The sequence below is a fragment of the Eublepharis macularius genome, chromosome 11, assembly GCF_028583425.1.
Source record: "Eublepharis macularius isolate TG4126 chromosome 11, MPM_Emac_v1.0, whole genome shotgun sequence".
NCBI classification, from domain to species: Eukaryota; Metazoa; Chordata; class Lepidosauria; order Squamata; family Eublepharidae; genus Eublepharis; species Eublepharis macularius.
The window spans coordinates 72,332,956-72,353,455 of record NC_072800.1 but is presented as its reverse complement, the minus strand read 5'-3'; the positions used below and the strand labels follow the sequence as shown (position 1 = coordinate 72,353,455).

The 20,500-nt window shown below is 41.7% G+C and overlaps 1 protein-coding gene across 1 annotated transcript; it reads right to left on the bottom strand.

Annotated features, from left to right (window-relative positions):
* Positions 1 to 1,074: 1,074 nt before the first annotated feature.
* Positions 1,075 to 18,936, bottom strand: MTPAP (mitochondrial poly(A) polymerase). Its single transcript, XM_054992019.1, has 9 exons — positions 18,757 to 18,936; positions 15,843 to 16,015; positions 14,320 to 14,553; positions 11,184 to 11,408; positions 9,748 to 9,959; positions 5,245 to 5,471; positions 2,987 to 3,079; positions 2,825 to 2,898; positions 1,075 to 1,464 (listed from the first exon to the last, which is right to left on the bottom strand). The coding sequence occupies exons 1-9, from the start codon at positions 18,920 to 18,922 to the stop codon at positions 1,120 to 1,122; spliced, it is 1,749 nt and encodes a 582-aa protein (XP_054847994.1). The 5' UTR covers positions 18,923 to 18,936; the 3' UTR covers positions 1,075 to 1,119.
* Between the last annotated feature and the right edge of the window lie 1,564 nt (positions 18,937 to 20,500).

The window sequence follows — 20,500 nt, the reverse complement described above, 5'->3', positions numbered from 1 at the left end:
TGTTTAGGATTAGTTAAGAGAGACTGGTGGCAGCAATTGTTACCATGGGAGGCGAAGCTCTTGTACCCCACACCCGCACAACTGTGTTTTGTTTTTGACCCTCTCCCAGGCTGCCTTGAGGCTCTGAGGAGTCCTGAACACTACAGCATACAAAAAAGCCAAGCCTCCTGAGAGATGCACAACTGTAGGTGAATGCAAAGACACAAATAACTTGGTGATACACAATCAGGATATGCTTCACCCCATAACACTGAAGTCTACAGGGAGGCCTTTCCTACATGGGTGCTCTACACTGGGATTCAACATGTATAAGAAGCTCCTGGATCACATTGATTCTAAAATAAATAACTTAATGAAAAGCAGTTGCAACTCGTAAGACGAAGTCAGCCTTAGTTTAAACTGGGTGAATACAGCCTGAAGCTGATGAAGGTGTTAGGATGCAGTTCTAGTACTTAAAAAGCCTGTATCTTTCAGAATATTACAATTCAGTTAATATCTCAAAAAATCAGAGTGGAGGCATGATCAGTGAGGTCATATGTCCTTTAGAGAGACTTTTATCATTCTTTGAAGTGCAAAGGTGACAAAGAAAAACTTCACTTTGAGGATATGAGTTGTAACAACTGTTGCTCACCCTGTTCCAGGACAGTGATACAAACAACAGCTGATCTCTGTGCATTTTATTTTGTCTTCCACCACTAGTGGAAGAGGAAGATAGTTACAAAAATGGATACCAGCCCTTCGATTAAAACTGGTTTGCAGTGCATCAGCAGGTTGGTGGGTGAAGGTTTCCCAGGAGACTGCTGGAGCGCACTGCCCCCACCCTCTGGGGTCTCCTTTCTGTCAACCAATAATATTTTCAAAGCCCCCTTCTCAGGTCCACTGTTCTTTCCTTTGTGACCTGTGTCAAATAAGGGTATCCAGAAAAAATCTGGCTCTTTCCCACCCAAAAGGTCAAATATAGCAGTCAAGAAGGGCAAAACGAGGTTAACATATTAGCCCACCCAGCTGCGGAACACCTGAAGGCTGCAGTCTTCCGCCATTTCATGTCCCATAGAACTCATGTCCAAGCGACACTGAGACAACCAACTGCTTTAATGAGTCCTGAGGATGCTGCAACAGCTATCGCACCCAAGTACTGAAGGGCTTTCCCCCATTGCTGGGGTTATTTATCTTCAAGGAGTCCAGTAGACCTTTGATTCTTTCACTAGCGGTTCTCCTCTTCTTCCGTGCACCTTTGCTGGCATTGTTTGCAGTCAAAGCGGGAAGAAGGGCTGCCATTCCCCAGGGCTGGCCGCTGGTTGAAGAGGGACCCTTATCCTGCTGCAAAATCCAGGCGCTCTCTCGGGCCAAACTGACAAACCGTTCGAGTTGCATTGCGTTGACATTCTTACTGATGTTAAGGCTCTGCTCAAAGGGATTCTGTATATGGAGAGGAGATGTTTCTGGCTTGCCTTGCTCCTTTCCCTGCAGATTTCAAAGAAGAGAAGCATTTGACATGTGCAGGGCACCTTATTCAATGCTGCAAGATAAGTGCAAACAGATGGGCACACATTCAAACTCAGAGTGGATATGCTACTGTAGCTCACTGATTTAAGCAGAATACTAGCAGGTGTTACATATAAAAAAGATGGTATTTGCCAAGATGGCTTAAGAGATAAAAATCCAGGGGAAATGCAAGAACAGTATGGCAGCTGTACCCGAAAACATACAGCAAAGTAAGACACATGCACGATTTCCACACATACCAATGAAGGTTCTGCTTCCCTCTTCACACAGAGTTGTGCATAACGAACCCAACAGGGCTCTTAGCCAGACTCCCCAGGTCAGCAGCATAATACATCAGTTTGTCAAGGGATTCATACTCTGATCCAAGAATACTGGTTTGGAACTGTAAACTGTTCATGGAATTGACCTTCCCCCTTATGCCTCCTATAAAACACTTCAAAAGCTGCTCCTGAAAGTCAGGTGACCCTTTGGAACACAGTGGGATGTGGTACCAGTGTGTGAATACATTGCATATGTGCATGTACAGATGCAAAGCAGCAGAGGGCAATTGCAAGAAATTTTCCCCCTTCTATTATTTGAATGGAAATTGCTCCCTTCTTCTGCAAATGCATAGACGCTCTCACATAAGAGGGGATGGGAATTCTGTTAATTTCTTCTTGAACTACAGCTTCCACCTCATGCACTGCATCTCACTCCCGAGCGTCCTCCAATCCCAAGGAAAGTTTTTTTTTTAAAGAAAGGGATAATCCACTGATAGGAGCACCTTTGGAGCCTGCGGCCAGGAAGAGCGGGGCAGAAGCAGGGCTTTTTTTCAGCTGGAACGCAGTAGAACGGAGTTCTGGAACCTCTTGAAAATGGTCACATGGCTGGTGGCCCCGCCCCCTGATCTCCAGCGGCGCAGAGGGCAATCTAAACTCCCCTCTGTCTGGAGATCAGGGGGCGGGGCCACCAGCCATGTGACCATTTTTTCCAAGGGCAACCCACTGAGTGCCACCACCTCTTTTCCCAGAAAAAAAGCCCTGGGCAGAAGTATCAAAACCGTTCTGCTTATTGGATCACTTACAAACCGTGCAAGCATCTAGCACATGTCTATCAGGTTAATCCCTACACAAAAGAACAAAAGTTCTTAAACAATGCCGCAACAATTGCAGCCCCTCTTCCCTGCACAGTACAGTCATGCCAGATAAAGTCAAACGGGGCTTCCAGCCCAAAACAGGCCGGGTTACAAATGCCAAGTTTGACATTTCTTTAAAGCTTAACACTTTTTACGGTAGTTTGGAGACTGACCAATAGCGACAAAAGAGTCAAATATTTTTACCTTCCGAATATTTAGTGAATACTTATTGAAAGCAAAATTCCCAAAGTATTCAAAGAAGTCACCCAGCAGCACATCTGAAAGACAAAAAGAGTGCAGTAAAAGGAGAGAAAAAGTCACGGTATCCATTTGACTGGTGAAAGTGTTGACAACCAAACTTCTTACCCAAACTCTGCGTGTTTCCTGTGGGCTGAATTTTGTTCAAGTCGCTAACAAATGTGCAGTCGTGACCTTCAATTACCTGCTTATCTTGTACATCTGAAACAAAAACAAGCTGGTTGGAATTATCCCATCTGAGCACAGCACAATTTTACAAGCTTGTCACAACAAAGTTACATGAAAAAAGTACTTTAGAGAAGCATCTTTTACTGGGCGAAGGAACCAGTAGGCATTTGCTTGATACATTATAAAGATAACAACAAGCATTTTGGTATTAATAGAATTCAGACAGTGAAGCCGCAGATAAGTGCCCAAAGGGGGAAAGGGCTGTACTCCCAGCTTTAAAATGCACGCAAGCTTTTTACAATCTCCTCCGACACTGCCAAACACCTGCTCTGCTTTGAAATGCTAATTAAGGGTAAGGACTTTCATGCTGCTATCTGTGTTTTGGTCAAATGATAAAAAAACGTGACCTTTGTAAAGCCCAGAATAATTAGCCCTTTCAATGGGCAGCAATTGCACCTTAAATGTGGAGGAGGATTTTACAGCCAGTGTGTTGATAACCAAGTGGCAGGCTTTTCAAAACACTATTGTTAAGGGGAAGAAACGGTACAGCAATTGCATGGGCATTATTGACCCTGCAACAGTAAATTATTCACTGCTGTCCCTTAGACTTTGCTTCCAATAAAGAACGCTTGTAACACATCACTGAAGTCCAGAACAATCATAATCCAATCAAACTATGGAGCTCAAATTACAAGATTCTGCGAGAATCCAAGGCATTAAAAAAAGGCCTTTTAATAATAGTAACGACAACAAGGATAATAACATTTGATGTATATACTGCCCTTCAGGACAACTTAATGCCACACTCCGAGCAATATACAAAGTGTGTTATTTTTATCCTCATGACAATTGCCCCGTGAGGTGGGTGGGGCTGAGAGAGCTCCTAGAAGCTGTCACCCAGCTGGCTTCAAGTGAAAGAGTGGGGAATCAAACCCGGTTTTCCAGATTACAGTCTTGCCGCTTTTAACCACTACATCAAACTGGCTATTTAAACAGACCAGTTGTAAAAAATGCTCATGATTTGGTTACCTTTCATGTTTCTAGTCCTCAGGTTAGTGGGAAAAAACTGAAACTGTTGGCAGGTCCACTAACAGGCAAGAAACTAAAAAGCAAATACAATAAGGCTCAATGGATGTTTTCAAGCTTCTTCTCAGGATTTGTAAGCAGAGTTTCACAAGCTAAAATATCCAGAGGCAGAAATATTTTTATTAATCTATACTGCTTCTTGCATGCTAGGCACTGTTAGAAAACTAAAGAAAAACATGAAAGCCAAAAAAACCCTCATGGAACAGGAAGCATCAGAGAAGGTGTAGCTGAGCTTAATGTAGTTATGCAAATTACATGCCAACTTTATGAATAATTGTGTGCCGTCAAGTCTCAACAGACTCATGGTGGCACCAGGACCATGGGAAGAGATGAGCAGAAGTGGTTTGTCACTGCTTCCCTCTACCGAGCTACCCGTCTTTCCTGGTGGTCTTCTATTCAAGTATTAATTGTAGCCAACCCTGCTTAGCTTCCAAGTTCTGACAAGACTAGGCTAGCCTGGGCTATTAAGGCAGCTCAACTGTGATGCTTAATGGTTAGTTAGCGTTCACATAGTAAATTGTAAGTGTTCAAAGAACTTCATGTGCTTTTTCAGTAATTCTTACAACAAACTTTAAGGCAAGCCAGTTTTGCCATCCATATATTTCTGATGGTGACTGAGGACAAGAGAATAACGGCTCACCTGGGGTCACCGTGAATGTATGGCTCAGGTGAGCTTTGAATGGGAAATCTCACCTGAGCTAGGAACTCACTTTATTCACCACAACACTATGCCAGTGCTCATGAATCTTGCATGCATGTGCTTCTCTTGCACTTGAAACTGTTCCAAAGTAGGGGGACTGTCCTCAACAAAGTTACCGTTGAATTAAGATACGGGAAGATTCCTACTTTATATTTTGTAATCTGGTATGTATCCCCGGGTACAATACTTACATGCCTCTCATCATGGGTATACACATGTAAAATGGCATGCAAAGATATTAAAGACCTCAGAAAGGACCAAATCATTATTTCAAAGTGTCTGAGATAGACATGTATGCATTTCATATTTCATGTTCCAGCATCTATAGCCAAGAAAATATTTTATATTATCAGTTTTGGAGTTCATGCACAGGCCACTAGCCCACAAGCACAAAAATCAATTCCCTGCTTACCAGCTAACTCCTTCAGGTGATCCAAGGCTGGAATGATGGGGGGAGTTTTCTTTTGCAGAAAAAACAAAACCATCATTGTTAGAGAGAAATTTGTAATCCATGAACCGGGAATGCTACTTGTGATTCCATGGGCCCGCGCCCAGCACCGTACACTGAACACAAGAGCTCTAACACGTGGGTCAAGGCTGCCGTAGATATAAAGGAGTTCAGAACTTCTCATGGCAATTCTGTTGGAACAGGGAGGGACAAAGCAGAATGGATTAGTATCATTGAGACTGACTGTGAGAATATGATATGGTAATATGTTGCACAATAATTTCAGTTTTTCAAAGGCAACCCAGAGAGGTCCATGTTAACACCTGAACACCACCCCTCCGTCAGAGCCCATACGCCAACTATGATCAGAGCAGCCAGCAGTGTCAGTGGCTCCATCATCACAAAAGATGGAAAGAAACAGGATACAGTCCTCTGGCTACTGGGACTGCACTCATCTGGGGCAGCAGCCACAAAGCTCAGCTGAGATTTGCCCGTGGAAAGCATAGGATTGCTTAATTTTCTGTGGCACCAATAGCCAGTCACACAATGAGAGAAGAGGCAAGAAGAGGAATAGAGGGAAATATCTGTTTCCACTTCACAGCAAAGAGGGGAGCAGGAGAAGAAAGATGGCTTAAGGCGTCTCTCGCTTTGCAGGGTAGAATCCAAGGGGTAAGAGAGAGAGAAAGCACACTGCAAAAGCCTTCGCCCCAACTCTGACAAACAATGTCAAATTTTTGAAAGGGCAGTTAGGTTGGTCAGTGGTTGCTGGTTGTCGTACATTATTTTGGCCCTTAAGGATATATATTTTTGCTACTCTCCTCTCTCCGCTCATTAAGCCAAAATCAACGACTGCTCTGCTGTGTTGCCATTTAGTACAGTTGATTATATTAGGATTTTGTTTTGTGTAAGCTAGCCTGGAGGGCCTGAAAGATGGGATAAAAACTCTTTAAGGAAATATTGTCATTCCCACACACCCCTCCCATTGGCCTACTGGCTTTGGAATGAGGGAAAAGTGATAGAGAAATGTCTTTAAAAGGATACACAAACACAAGGTATAGCTTTCCAACTCCTCTGCAAGAGAAGCCATTGGTTATAACAAGTGAAAGGGCATTTGGACACAGGTTATGGCCAATGTGCTCCTAAATCCAACCTGCAGGAGCCTTCCATCCAGCCCCGGAATGGCTTCTGTGGGGATCATCAATCTGCAAGTACCAAGCTGATGCTCCAGACAAACTGTTAATTGGTTTGCGGGAAGAGTGCCACCGAGAGCAGGAGAGTAACAGAGGGGCCGTGTCAGGTCTCGGCTGGCTTTTGAAGGCTCTGGAACTGGGCACCAGCTCAGCCTCTTTTCAGGTGCTGCTGGAAGCAGGAAGATGCAGCTTCCAATGTAGAGCCCTAAAAGTGCGTGAAGGCAAAGAGGTGGCCCTCAGGCCAAGACACCCTCCTTCTTGCGTTTTACACGATCACAGAATTGTCAGTTCTCTTAGAAAGGAATTGTTATCGCTCCGAACAGAGCAAAGGGCGTGATTGCTGAAACATGTAAGATATAAAAGCACGCTCTCACACACACACATACAAAAACACAGACAACCCCCTATTTTAGGGGTCAGCAGCCACATCACAAAGCAAGGGCTGCTTATTGGGAGACTTACTAGAGAACCCCAGAAGGCCAGCGAGCTCCCGTCTCACACCTACTGCTGCCTCCCAATCAGGTCAAAGTTAGGAGGAATGTGGGGCAAGGCAGATGGGCCCATGGTTGGCTGGCCAGGCTAGTGGTGTGAACAGGGTCAAGTCCTTACTTCCAGACAGTCCATTCAACAGGTATGTGCTTCCCAAACACCTAAAATGCAGCCTGTTATGCATTGTAAACAATCATCACAGGCTGTTTCAAGGGGACTTAAGAAGGATCTACAACTAGAACATGTGCAGGGTTATGAATGCAGAACCAAGACTTGCTAAAAAGCGGCAAGTCCATGAACAGCTGCTACAAATGTTTCCTCCATGAACAGCACAATAAAGTCCACAGAAGTGGCTTTCACCTATAGCAGTTTTCTGAGGCTTCCTGCCTATTCTACAGATTTACATCAGGCAAAGTAGGATGTACACAGATATCTCGGGCGATTATAAAGAGAGATGCAGGCTTGAATGCAAATCGCAAGGCAGGTCTCATACAGTGAGGGTCTGAAGAGATGCTATTTTACACACACGCATGCAATTCTCTCACTTATGGCGGAGTTTGGATGGAATCAACAAAGCCCACCCAACACAGTAACAGCACAACAGAATGGCCAATCAAAAAAGGGGCCAGTCATGGCTGGTAACAGAAACTGTTGCATGAATGTACTTGATTTTCACAGTTCATTTATTCAGGTAATGCATGACAACAGTAGAAATTTGTATATACTCTTGGCATTTTCCCTATATGGATAATGGAATAGGAACGTTTTAAAACAGAGAGAGAAATTATGGTAGAAAAGCATGCACCCAAGAAATGCTATTCCTAAGAAACCTGCTCCCCCTACTGGTCACTCTAATAAAAAAACAACTACAAAATGCCTTCAACACCTGTTTTATTTTCCAGCCCTATTGCTCAATGGTTTATTTTTTTCTGGATGAATCGCAGATATTTGAATTGAACTTGGTTCATACATAACAACAAAACCATTGTTTATTATAAAACTCTGGTTAGTTTGTGAAACCAGGATTTGGTTTGCAGATGACCATTCAAGTCCTAGTTCATCAAGACAAACACTTGCTTCACTTTTTTCACTTTTTTCACTCCTTTCCCCACCTGCCCCATAGAGATGCTAATATGATACGCAAAACCATATTTATGATTAACGTCAGTTAATAAATCAATTCGGAACTAAGATTTCCGATCCAGTTTTAATGTCCCCCAACGAACTATAGTTAATGCAGTTATCATACAATCGCACTGTCGGTAGTTTAATTAAACTGTGGTTTCTAAACCAAGTGATCAAATGCACTGGATTCAATTTAATACACAGATTGTATTTACGTACTTTGGGAGGCTTGGCACAGAAATGTACTAGGCTACACTGTAGTGCCTACAACTTCTACAACATGAATATTCAAATAGCAGAACTTCATCACTGTTCAACTACTCCTTAATCAGTTTTGGAAGCTTAGACTAGCAAAGTATGCAAATATTCATAAAGTCAAAATATAATTAAGGCAAGCTTGACATCAAGGACAGAGTACTGGGATTGGACTTAAGAACCCCAGGTTCAAATTCCTGATCTGCCACAAATTTAAATCGATTGCTGCAGATAAGTCACTTTCTCTCAGCTTACCTTTCTTCAGAGATGAGCTGTAAAATTGTTATAAAAATCTGTGTTAGAAAGTGATAAGAGACTACTTTTCAAAGGCTGAGAGTCAGTATTTCCTGTTGTCTCCATGCTTGGAATTTATGCCACTCTCACCCACCCAACACCTCCATCTTTGCCTCTTCTTGCAAGGGCTTAAAGAGCATCTTTCCTCCTGGACCCTTAACCTCTTCTTTGCTTTCCTTTGTTTGTTGAATTGTAACAAGCCTTTGCAAAAGACGTGCCCTAGGAGTTGAGGCACATTCATTTTTACAGTTATCCTTCAGCACGTCCGGATTGAACGGATTACATTCAAAACACACAGAGAAAGACCAAACAAGGAATGCCATATAATCGTAACCTAGAAGCTAGACCAACTTTCGAAGAAGCATAATTAACATGCAAAGATGACAGATGTAAAACAAATGGAAAATGCAAACAGTGATGCAAGATGGACAGCCAGGTTGGTGCAGAGTTTAAAGTGTTAGACAAGGATCCGAAGACCCAGGCTGAAAACCCCCCCTTAGCCATGAGGCTTGCAGGGTGATCTTGGGCTGACCACACTCTCAGCCTACCCTATATCTGATGAAAACTAACATTGGAATAAACCTGGTTAGCCTACTGGACTCTTCTTTTTCTATCTCATAGGACTCTTGTGAGGATAAAATGGAGAAAAGGAGACTTGTCCTGAGATATCTGGAAGAAAGGCAGGATAAAAATGTGCTAAATAAATGTAGCAGTTTACATTTGCTTTTGATAGCCACTTGCCATTATACATTCCGTAATTAATTCTGTCTGGGTACACATATCCAAGCTAGAAGAAATCTAAGAAGTGACACATCACCTGGTAGGGTGAATTCTCCATTGTGGACTGATGTACAGCTGCTCTTCACCTCCCTAGGCATGTCCAAAGCGAGCAGAAAGAACCAGGGTACTGGGCTGAGGACAGCGAGTTCAAATCACTGTTCAGCCACAAAGCTCACTGGAAACCTCTCTCTGGTCACTCTCAGCCCAACTGTCTGAAGATACGTTGGTGAGAGGATAAAATGGGGTAACTTCCATGGGCACAGCCTCAATTTCTTGGAGGAAAGGGAGAGGGGAACGATATGCGATTAAGAAAAAAAAAACGTAAAAAGTTTACCTGTTGTTAGCTGTCAAATCACACTGAAATCCCGAAGGCTGATGGGAAAATCTCACCAATGGACAGCGAGCATTAAGTATCTTCTGCACACCAACACACCCAGGGCCAAAGTTATCAATGAACTCCCCGATCACATAAAGAATTCTCTGTGTTGCAATCCGTTCAGAAGGCACTCTCTTCATTTTATACTCAAGGTTAAAGGGGCCTGTTTTCTAACACAAGAGGGATAGGGATAAGTTACTATTTTCAGGAATAAAATATATGGCCCAGTCATAGTGGAAATGGAAGAATCCTGTTTTTGTTTTGCTTTTTTAATTGTGAAAGGGGAGGCAACACAATCTCATGTCTTGGTCTTTGGCTGCACTTTACTAATACCAGGTACAGAACAGATTGCATTCATGCACTTTGCTTTTCACAGGTTAAAAACAAGTCTTAGCTGTCTGCATAAAGTACTAGATTTTGGCCAGTAGCCACACTCCAAAGATACGGCTCACAAGCAGGCATACAACTGAGGAAAGGGTTAAGTACAACGTCCACATAGGGATTAATGTTATCCAGGCAACCATGAAGCTGTAGCCATTTCCTTTATTACAATTACATGCCTTATTTCAAAAAAGGCAGTGTATGCAACAAATGACGCTGTGGGTCATGTTTACATTTTATGACAATTTAAACAAAAGCAAAGATGGCACAGATCTATCACTTCTTCTCCAGGTTCTTCCATCAGAGCATGTATACAAGTGCTGTGCTGTTTCAATAATGTAAACAGAAGCTTTATGCTCAAAACTGCATCCTGTTCAAATGTGGAAATCCCCAGAATTACATCAGGTTGGTAATTTCTCTATTGATAAATTGGCCCAATTTCTTCGGCTTATGGCAGGTTTCTAAGTGAAGAGTATGGCTGGTGCATGTCTCCATGATATCACAACACTTCTCTAGCTGCACTCTTTTATAAAGTCTCTCTCTCTCTTCCGAAAGTATCCAATTAACATTGAGAATCAAAAGGGCCATGCACTGGGATTTTCAGCATCCCAAAATGCAATTCTTAAGAACAGAGGAACTTTTCAAAGCAACAGCAGATACAGGACCTGAAGCAAGAAGGAATGGTCAACAGAAACCTGGCTCTAGGCATGAATGGGGCTCTTAAGACATCAGCAGAGGAGTTTAGGACTACTCTTCCACTCTCTCCACAGTATAACTGTTCGACAATGATTACAAATACAATTTAAGCTATTAAAAACTCCCTAAACATCAAGTGGAGGAAGAGGACACGGGTCAGAATGATGGGGAAATGGCAGGGAGTTGCAACCTAGCTGGAGAGAAGCAATCTACTCTTGCCATCACCCTAGATTACAAGAGCTCAGCAGCTTCTTAAAAGCTCCCGTAACTCATTCTGCAGCTTAGGTTAAATGGACACAGCTGGAGGATGGCCTTACCCTTCTGGTGGTGCTTTTTCCAATTTCATCGAGGTCCAAAAACATGTCTAAATCACATCCTAGTTTACCAAAAGTGTTCACGGAAGAGCCAAAGGGTTTCATGGTGCAGTTTGGAAAATAGGCACCCGCAATGTCTTGAATTAAAGAACAAGTCAGAAACCGGAGTTTAGTGTTTTCTTCAGTCAGCTGATATTCCTCTGTGAGCATGTGCAACTGATCACTCACCTAGATAGGAAGAAAAAAACCCAACACTATTACATGTGCAGAACCCCAGGATTGGAAATAGTTTGATCTTCTTTATAAAAAAAGTTCTTGTATATTTATTAGACGCAAAAGAAGAAACTGAGGCATGGAGAGCACTGAGAATAAACTTCTTAGTATCTTTACTTTCTAAATCCATTCTTCAAATAGTGTAAGAAAACCAGCTGGAAAATCTCGCTTATAACACAATATAGTTTAGAACAACGGTGCTCACTCTGCAGATTAGATAGAGCCACATTTGCATCAATGGAGTCACTTGACTACTGTTTGCCAGGTGCACCACCATAATAATAGACAGCTATGATAAAATCCTTTTTAATTCCTAGTGTATCTCTGAGCATGCAGGGCTCTCTCCCCCCAATAATGTTGTGTATCTGGAATGAGGGGCAAGAGCTTTCACAAGTCAGAGTTATAACACAAAACAGTTTGCAAGACTCTGAGTTCCGCAGTCTCTATTAGGCTGGATGTTAAAAAACAAATGCTACTCTATGTTGACTGTTCCCTTCAAATTTTACTTCTGCAGAACAAAAGGGGTGGTTAGAACCCCTCTCCATGCTAAGTTTTCAACTTGCAAGAAGTTTTAGCAACAGCACACCCCTTTGCATCACCTTGTTCAGCAACATATGTTCACTCTCCACAACCTTGACTGATGTATTCATCATGGACAAGCCGTAATGTGTTTCAAAAATAAACCTGTTAATTTCATCATTACTATGGTCCCAAAATAAAACTATCCCAGTCCTTTAAATAACTGCCCACTTTCCTGAAACATGAGGTTGGTGCCATGGTGAAGAGCGCTCAAAAGAACCACACAGCTGGCTCCCAAGACACTGAGTGAGCATCTCTGGTTTAGAATCTAGTCAGAAGCTAATAAAACCATCATTTCTCCTGACACTGAAAGACTGTCTTTTAGTTCAATGCAACATTAATATTCAGAAAATTGCCAATAACTTCTTGACACACCAACTCCCATAGCTTCAACTTAAAACAAACCCCCTACAGGCTGAGCTGTATGTGGGGGGAAGGGGGATGAAAAATTCAGACCCTCCCCCACCCCGAAATTCCAATTCCCTCTCCCAAGGGAAAAACTGGAAATTTTAACAAAAGCTAAAAATGCTATGAAATATTCTCTCTTTTGGGATAAGTGAAATGATTAAGACAAGGAATCTCTCTAAATGTACAGTAAGAAGATATCTATAGCAATCAATCAACAGTGTTAGATAATAACTCTGTCCTGTGTAGTGTTGACATATGCAACAATGTTTCAATTATATATTTGTTTAAATGTGACTATTTTTTCCATAATTAATACATTAATATATTATGTGTATGATAACACACAGTTAAACTTTGTTATCAGTGTTACATTGAACTATTCAATAGTGTTGTTCACTCAATATCCAAAATATGCTGCTAGCCCTATTATGACCATAGGAGACTGTTTCTGTCTAAACAACAGTTTCCTTCTTTCACTACAAAGCTTGTATTTTCTATTTTCAACTTTTATTTCTTCCGGTCTCTTAGAGACCAAAAACCAAGATACACATGCTAAGGTAGAATAGGGTACAGCAGTTTACAACCCTCTCTGTTTTTAATACTGGCTGTACCTGTAAATTTACTTGCAGAAAGCCGAGACTTTTAAATCTCATGTATAAACCAAAGAGAAAAAATGATTTCCTAAGGTATCAATGATGCAAGAAGAATAGGATTAGGCTTGATAAAAGTAAGTATTATACATATTTCAATTCCCCTCCCTAACATTTTTTTCTTGAAAAAACTGCTTTAACATTTCCAGAAATTTTACATCTCTAGAAACTCCTTGCAGAGTATAATTCTCTTATTCTTCCAGAAATTAGGCATTTGTTTTAAATACTGCCCACTTCTGAAGACAATGAGAATGTATAAATCATCACATTCCACTGACACTTTCATTCTAATTAATCTCCAGCCTCAAGTTTTCTCAAAGCCTGACACCTACAGTTACTGTACCAATACATTGTTCAAATGCATACAGATTATATCAGAGTTGCGGTTAACATTAAATAACTTTGTAATTGTTAAAAAAAAAGAAGTGGAAAACACATAGAATGAAACACACAAAGATCGTAAATTAGGACAGTGGTTTCAGGGGAAACCTCTGAATCATACCGGAAGTTCCTCAATGAGAAGTTCCATAATGGAAAAAGTTTCCTAAAACACAAATTGCTCAATCTTGTCCTGTATCGTGGGGGTTTATTAAGGTATACTTTCAGCTTGTGATTAGTGAGGTCCAACAAGGCACCTGGTCATCACACCATTTGAATTAACTGCATGCTCTATTTCTGTAATGCAAAAGTATTCCTTGACAGACTGGTTGGTGTAGAGATAATTTCGTAAAGCAAAGAAGTTTAAAAGCCACCATCAGAATTCAGGTTTCTGAAAGTATCATCCCTTTCCTTGAAAAACCATTGTGAAACTGTATCATGATTTCAATACTGCTGCTTAAGTAAGAAAGCGTGAAGCTACTCAGACTGCTGAAGTGTTATGCTTCTAGATTTAGCTTTTTGCATACTCTACATCCTTGAGAGGGAACCTTTGCTGCCCTACTTAAGGAAAGGAAGTTCCAGGAAGTCATCTATGGATTCCATTGATCACAGATCTATCGTATTGACAAACGTTTCATACGGCTACGGTCCTTTTCTAAGGAATAGGAATAGTATTTAATTATTTACTGCATGCATTTAATGTTTAAAAATACAGGGTGTCACTTTTTAAATCACAGAGTTCATTACTGCTGCTTTGACATTAAGTTGGTTTTTCAATTACAAATCAGCACCAAAATAAGGTATACGGTTGCTTATTTCTTATAAAAAATAAAATATAACCATGAACTTACACTATTAGCATCACATAATTTCCTGATCAGTTCTCCCAAGGGAACAGTGGACAGTCTGTGACAATGAACTGGTGTCTGATTAGAAGCTTGGCTGGGTGGGTTTTTCAACGTTAAAGTAAAAATCCTAGACACAAATGGTACGGGACATTCATCCTTAAATTGTGGGTTGCCAGTAACACCCTGCAGCGATGCTATGCTGTCTTTCTCGGAAAATTCTACCACAGCATACGTTCCCTGAAGCAGCATGAAAAAAGAAACAGAAAAATCAACATGTTATATGTGCTACATAACGTATTTCAATTGAAAGCAGGGGACGTTACAAGGATTTTGTTTTTAACCGTAAGTGTGGTCTGGCTATGAAATGTTTTAAAAATTATTTTACATCATGTTGTCTCTCTCCAAGGAGCTCAAGCATGGTTCCCACCCCCCACCCCCAGTTATCCTCACAACATCCCTGCACAGCCTGATTAAATGCAGTGTCAGGGGTAAGAAGATCTTTTCCGTGCAGTCTGTCCAATGCCCAGGATCTTTTTAAATCTGACTTCTTAGCTACTTTGCGTGTAGCTTTGGATACCAGAGATCCCCAGCTCAGGTGGGTGTTGCACACTGCAGGTACCAAAGCAAAGTTTCAATGAGACACTGGCTGTGTGCAAGGATAATTTCATATTACCTGCTAGCATCACGCATAAATCAGGCCTAACAGAGAATGAAGGATCATGATCAGCCTAGGATCACTCAAGAAGTGCTGTAGGTGGCTGTAGTGAACTCAAGTATCCTGAGTATATTCACTATAGTAAACTGGCTGAGGCTGGGGGCCAGACAAAATCCACTATGCTTGCTAGACAAGCATGTGCTGAATTTGGTCTCCAAAACAGGAGAATCTCAGAGTCATTTGCAGCTGTCATATAGATAATTCCTAATGGTTGCCCTCATGTGCTTCAAATAAAGCTTAAGAAATGCAAAGGTATACACAGACATCCAAATACTATTAGTATTCTTTAGCTACAACAGTTGGCAGTCAAACAGCCATATCATTTTGGGATGAAATCTACAAACAAACAGGTATTTAAATACAGGAAGGTAATATGAAATCATAACTTGTCACTGAAACAGCAAATCAAGCTCTCCAAATAGTCTTGGCTTTCATTTTGAAAATGTGGGCTACAAAGAGGAAAAGGGCAAGGAATTAAGGCAGAGTTAAGACAGCCTTGGAGAGCCTGTTGATAAGGATAATAATGATAAAGCTTTACTATTAACTAATTCAGCAATAATTGTTTCTAGGATAACAGCCTGACGGACACACAATGAAGTTGCAGTGTGATATGCGGAGACAAGCAAATTGAAAAATTATTTGTACTGGTTTCCCTTTAGCAATTCAACAAAAGTATTAATAAAAAACTACCTTACATATCACACTACACTAGAGAGAACAGCGGGTACATAAACCAAGTTCTACTTGCTCTATCAGGATAATCGCACATGTTGTTGTCTAGATTTCAGTTTCTGATGCACCAGATACTTACATAACTTTCATAAAAGAAGTGATTCTTAATGTTTCCATGAGATGACATGTATTTAAGAAATTTCTTCTCATTGATTTTGGACGGGCAGTCAATTAACACTGTCCTTTGAGCTTGTTCTAGTCTTTCTGCCAGCACCTCACTGAATGTCTTCTTTCGGGTGTCCGTCTTGGGAGCTAGATGGTGTGGTGAGGGAGAAAAAAAAAAGACTTTTCTATATTTACAAAACACACTGTATGCGAGAATCTCACAGCCTGACACCAATACACACACAAATTTGATTTTAAAATCCAAAAGGTAATCCCTAGTTGACACCTGTCCCAAATATCCAAAATATTCAGACTAACAGTGCAACCCTAAGCAGAATTACTAAACCCATTGATTTTAATGAGCATAGACTGGGGTAACTCTGCTTATGATTTCACTGTAAGTTTTCCAAAGGCAGAGTGAAACTTCCCCACCTCTCCCCCACCCCCTACAATACACTGCAGCCCACTGATCTCCATGAAGTTCTGGCTCTAGGGATAGGAGACCCAGAAGAAAAACATGAGGGGGATCTACAGCAGGAGGAGAAATTGCCAGTTTAGTCTGCAGCCAACCCCTTCTCTTTCGCATATTTGTGTGCACTTTTTTCACCTCTTGTGACTTTTAAAAACATTATTATCATCATCTAGCTCGCAGATGTAAATCTGATGTTTAGCAGGAATCATGGAATCAGAAGTCTTGCGGGGAGAGCGGACTATAAATTAAATAAATAAATAAAGTGACTTGCTTAGCACTAATGTGTCACAGAAATCTGTTTAAAATAATTGAGTTACAACCCTGCATCCCCCTGACATGGAAAATGAACCAATGTGTTTCAAGCTGTACAGCGATGCAGTAATAATACATGAAGATGGAACAGCAGAACTCTTCATTCTGAGACTTTGTTAAAAAAAGCTTCATATAACAAAGTCATGAGCACTGCCTTCCCTCCCCAACATCATCAATTTGCCTTCTTGTTCTGCCAGCTTCCTCTCTCCCCTTACCCAGAGACCCTGCTTTTTCCTCAGCCAATGTGGCCTACAATCTCCAGGTCTCCTTTGGTCACATTGTTATATGAATATATACTTGTAGCTGCCTTATACTGAGTCAAGCCCATTTGGTCTATCAGAGTCAGTACTGTCAACTTGGACTGACAGCAGTTCTCCAGCATCTCAGAGGTCTATAATGGACAGAACCAGTTCCAGCTTCACCACTCCTAGGGAACAGCCAATGAGAGCTGGGCTTGAGACAGTTTAAATTTGTTAGGGCAGTTAGTGGGAGAGGGAGAAGGATATGGAGGGGGCCCAAGGAAAGTAGCAGAAATAACTGGCTGTTGACACCTGTTTTATTGTAATCATCCACTGTCATAAGAGTGTGGAGGTTGTAAATTCAACTCTTTAACAACAATATATCTCTGTGTTTGAATCATTCACCCCTATGTCATGTATCTTGTAAATAAAAGATCCTTTTTCTGTTTAATCGTGGCTAATTGGAAGTTATTGGCTGCAGGAAAATAACACACACACACACGCACAAACATCAAGAATTTTGGTCATGACCGAAGGGTCTAATTAACTAAATAGTGGCAGCATATATGGGAAGTAAACACTGAGTTCTCGTATTCCAATAGTCCTGGGCAGTAGCTGGGTGAAGGGTAGGGAAAATAGAGAACTAGCTGCCTGTCTGGTCAAGTCCCAGAGTGCATCATGTAGCAGTCGTAAGCAAAAATTAACTTTACCTCATTCAATACAGCAATAAAGCTAGAGACTACTACTACATTAGATATGAATGCATCTGAGGAAGACCACAGCAGTCATGTCCTACCTATGACCTTCCAAGTGTGTGGCTGACTGCTACTGAAAAAGAAAGCTGAACTGGATGGAAGGGGCACGGACATATATCTAAGAAAAATAATACAATTAAAATGTAAGAATTTCAGTCCACAGAAGACCTATTATCCTATGATTTCATACTTGAATCCCGTATGTGTGATCCACTGTGCAAACCATCTTCTGTCCTTGGCTGCTGAGCATGGATACTGTTGCGGTTGCATAATATATGGTGCAGACTACAAGCAGTGCAACAGATTATACCATCTCATGTTATCTATGGGAGAATTACATTTTAAATACTCTCCTGCATTAAACAATCCTTAGATAATAAGATGTAACACAGCAAGGAAACAGCTGGACTTGAACCTCACCCTAATATGTTATGATCTGGGAGGTTCCCCCCTTCTCACTCTGAAGTATTCAAACACAGCATGTACCCATTTGCGGTCTGAAGCACCATAGTATATTCTACTTTCATTCTGCTGCAAGTGAGGCTTCAGCCAATGTACTCTGTGTTAACACCTTGCTCAGCATATGACAGCCAGAGACAGCAATCAAGCCTGGTTCACACCTTCTGCAGAATGGACTATACTTTTCTGACAAGTAGTGCTGAATTATGTTCCTTTATCTAAACAGAAAACCAGCAAAGACTGAAAGTTCATTCTCTGATCGCTGCCTTGCCTTTCTATTTGTATGCTTTCAAACATAAAAGCATTCAAAAAACACGATCGTGCACCATCAGTCAGAAGTTCAGCCACCTCAAGTTTCTGCTGCCTTGTTCTTTTGCACGTATGAACCAAGCCTTAATCCACTCAGCACATAGTAGTGAAAGGGAAAGCAACCCACGTCTTCCAACTGCCAATCCAAAGGACAAGGCATAAGCAGAGAAAAACCGGAGTGCTAAAGAGAGTGTGAGCGATAGCCTACAAGGGATCAGGGAGGACAGAGAAAAGAGACGCACACACAATCTCGGCTCAAGTGTAGAATGCCGTTGCGGTTGGGAGCGCTCTACACAGCGCTAAGCACGCTAAAAGTGAGGGCCGAAGGAATTCCTCTCTTACCCGGCACCTCCTCGCTGCTCGAGGCCTGCTGCTCCTTTAACGCAGCTGCAGCAGCTTCTGTGGAGCTGCAACGGGCCTCCCTTATTCGCTTTGCAACTGCCCGGCGGGAAACGAGCAACCACCGGCATTGAAGCAGCAAAGGCACCCGTCCTATGGGGGCCGCCATTACCGGAACGCGGAAAAGGACCACCATACGCATGCGTCAGATGACGCAATCGACCCCAAACGATGTGTCGTAAGGGTCAATCTTCCTGAACGCGTCACGAAAGTTCCTCCCTCCACCTCCAAGACTAACTGAAAGAAGTTCTATTTCCTGGTTCGCGGGGAGGAGCGGGGTGGGGAGGAAACGGGTTTGGTGGATCAGACCCCTCAAAATTTTGTCGCAGCAGATGTAGTCCCTAAACTATATGGCAATAGTCATGTCCCTGTTAATACTGAGCTTTACTATGGAGATTTCGCGCTTCTTGTAGTCTTTGTAAAAGAACCTTGTAAGTTAGGCCAACATTTGTTAAACAGGTAAACTGCTTCTGGACGTGGGGGTTCCACGTAATGGTTAATAGCAGCCATGAATTTATTCTAGCTCTTTTACCAATTAAAAAAATTCTATTACATTTTTATAAGTGGTCAGAGCGCTTCAGATATTGTATCTACTTCATTATTGTGTGCAAGTCTTGTTTGACTCTGCAGGACACACAAATATTTTTATTTACTTCATTTATATAGATAATAACAGTGCACTTATATACTGCTCTTCTGGACAGATTAGTGCCCCACTCAGAATGGTGAACAAAGTCACTGTTATTATTGTCCCCACAATACAGCTGGGACTGAGAGAAGTGGCTTACTCAAGGCCACCTGCTGAGCTCAGGGCAGTACTGGGATTCGAACTAGCAGAGTGCTGATTTGCATCCCAATCACTACAGCAGCTCACCCAGCAAGCTCCCATGGCAGAGTGTGGAGTCAAACCTGGTTCTCCAGACCCCTGTCCAACACTCTAATAATTGCCTAATCCATTCTGGATTGGATTGTAAATAGGTAATTGCTGCTGTATTTATTGCAATGCAAAACTGCAGCACGATTGTCTCCTGTTGTACATGGCCATTTACACAAGCATACTTCAGTTGTGTTCAGCCTAGAGTAACCACATGCAACAGCAGGGATTCTGCATCTTAAAATAGAAAGAGGCAGTTTATCACATCCTTGCCACATTAGCACATGACACACTGTACCTGCTTCCATTTGTCCTCCTGAGCCAAGACCAGCCTTATCTTTTTTGCAGCCTGAGTTAAAGAGATTAGGTGCGCAGGCCAAACTTTCCTCTCCTTGGTCCTTTACCATAAGCTGTTTTGTCTTCTCCTCTCCCTACTGTACTAGGCTAATTTCCTAGTCTTTCAACAAAGATGACAAGGAAGTGGTTGTGTGAGGCAGTTCCAGACACGTACAGGCTTTCTACAGCAACTGTTGTACACAAACATGGCTGATAAACTGAAATGAGATATTCCCAGCTTCATTAAATAGACCCACTGAATGAATAAGTCTCTGTCCTGTCACATTCATGTGGTTAGGAAAGAAGAAATTTGAATCCTGACAAGACAGAGGTAAGGCTGGTTGGTAAGATATCTTCATAGGGCTTTACTCCTTACATGGTATAGGGTTCAACTTTCTCTGATGAACGTAATTTCTTTTATTAGATAAACAGGTAGCACACAAAAGTGTGGTTTTTATCAACGACATTTGGCATGTA

What these genes read in the sequence shown, in the direction of transcription:
- MTPAP (XM_054992019.1), bottom strand. Translation starts at nt 18,922, where the DNA reads ATGGCGGCCCCCATAGGACGGGTGCCTTTGCTGCTTCAATGCCGGTGG. An exon ending in ACTTCTTTTATGAAAGTTAT is followed by an intron (nt 14,554 to 15,842) that starts GTAAGTATCTGG and finishes ATGCTGCTTCAG; the next exon opens with GGAACGTATGCTGTGGTAGA. An exon ending in ATTCACTAAATATTCGGAAG is followed by an intron (nt 1,465 to 2,824) that starts GTAAAAATATTT and finishes TGAAATCTGCAG; the next exon opens with GGAAAGGAGCAAGGCAAGCC.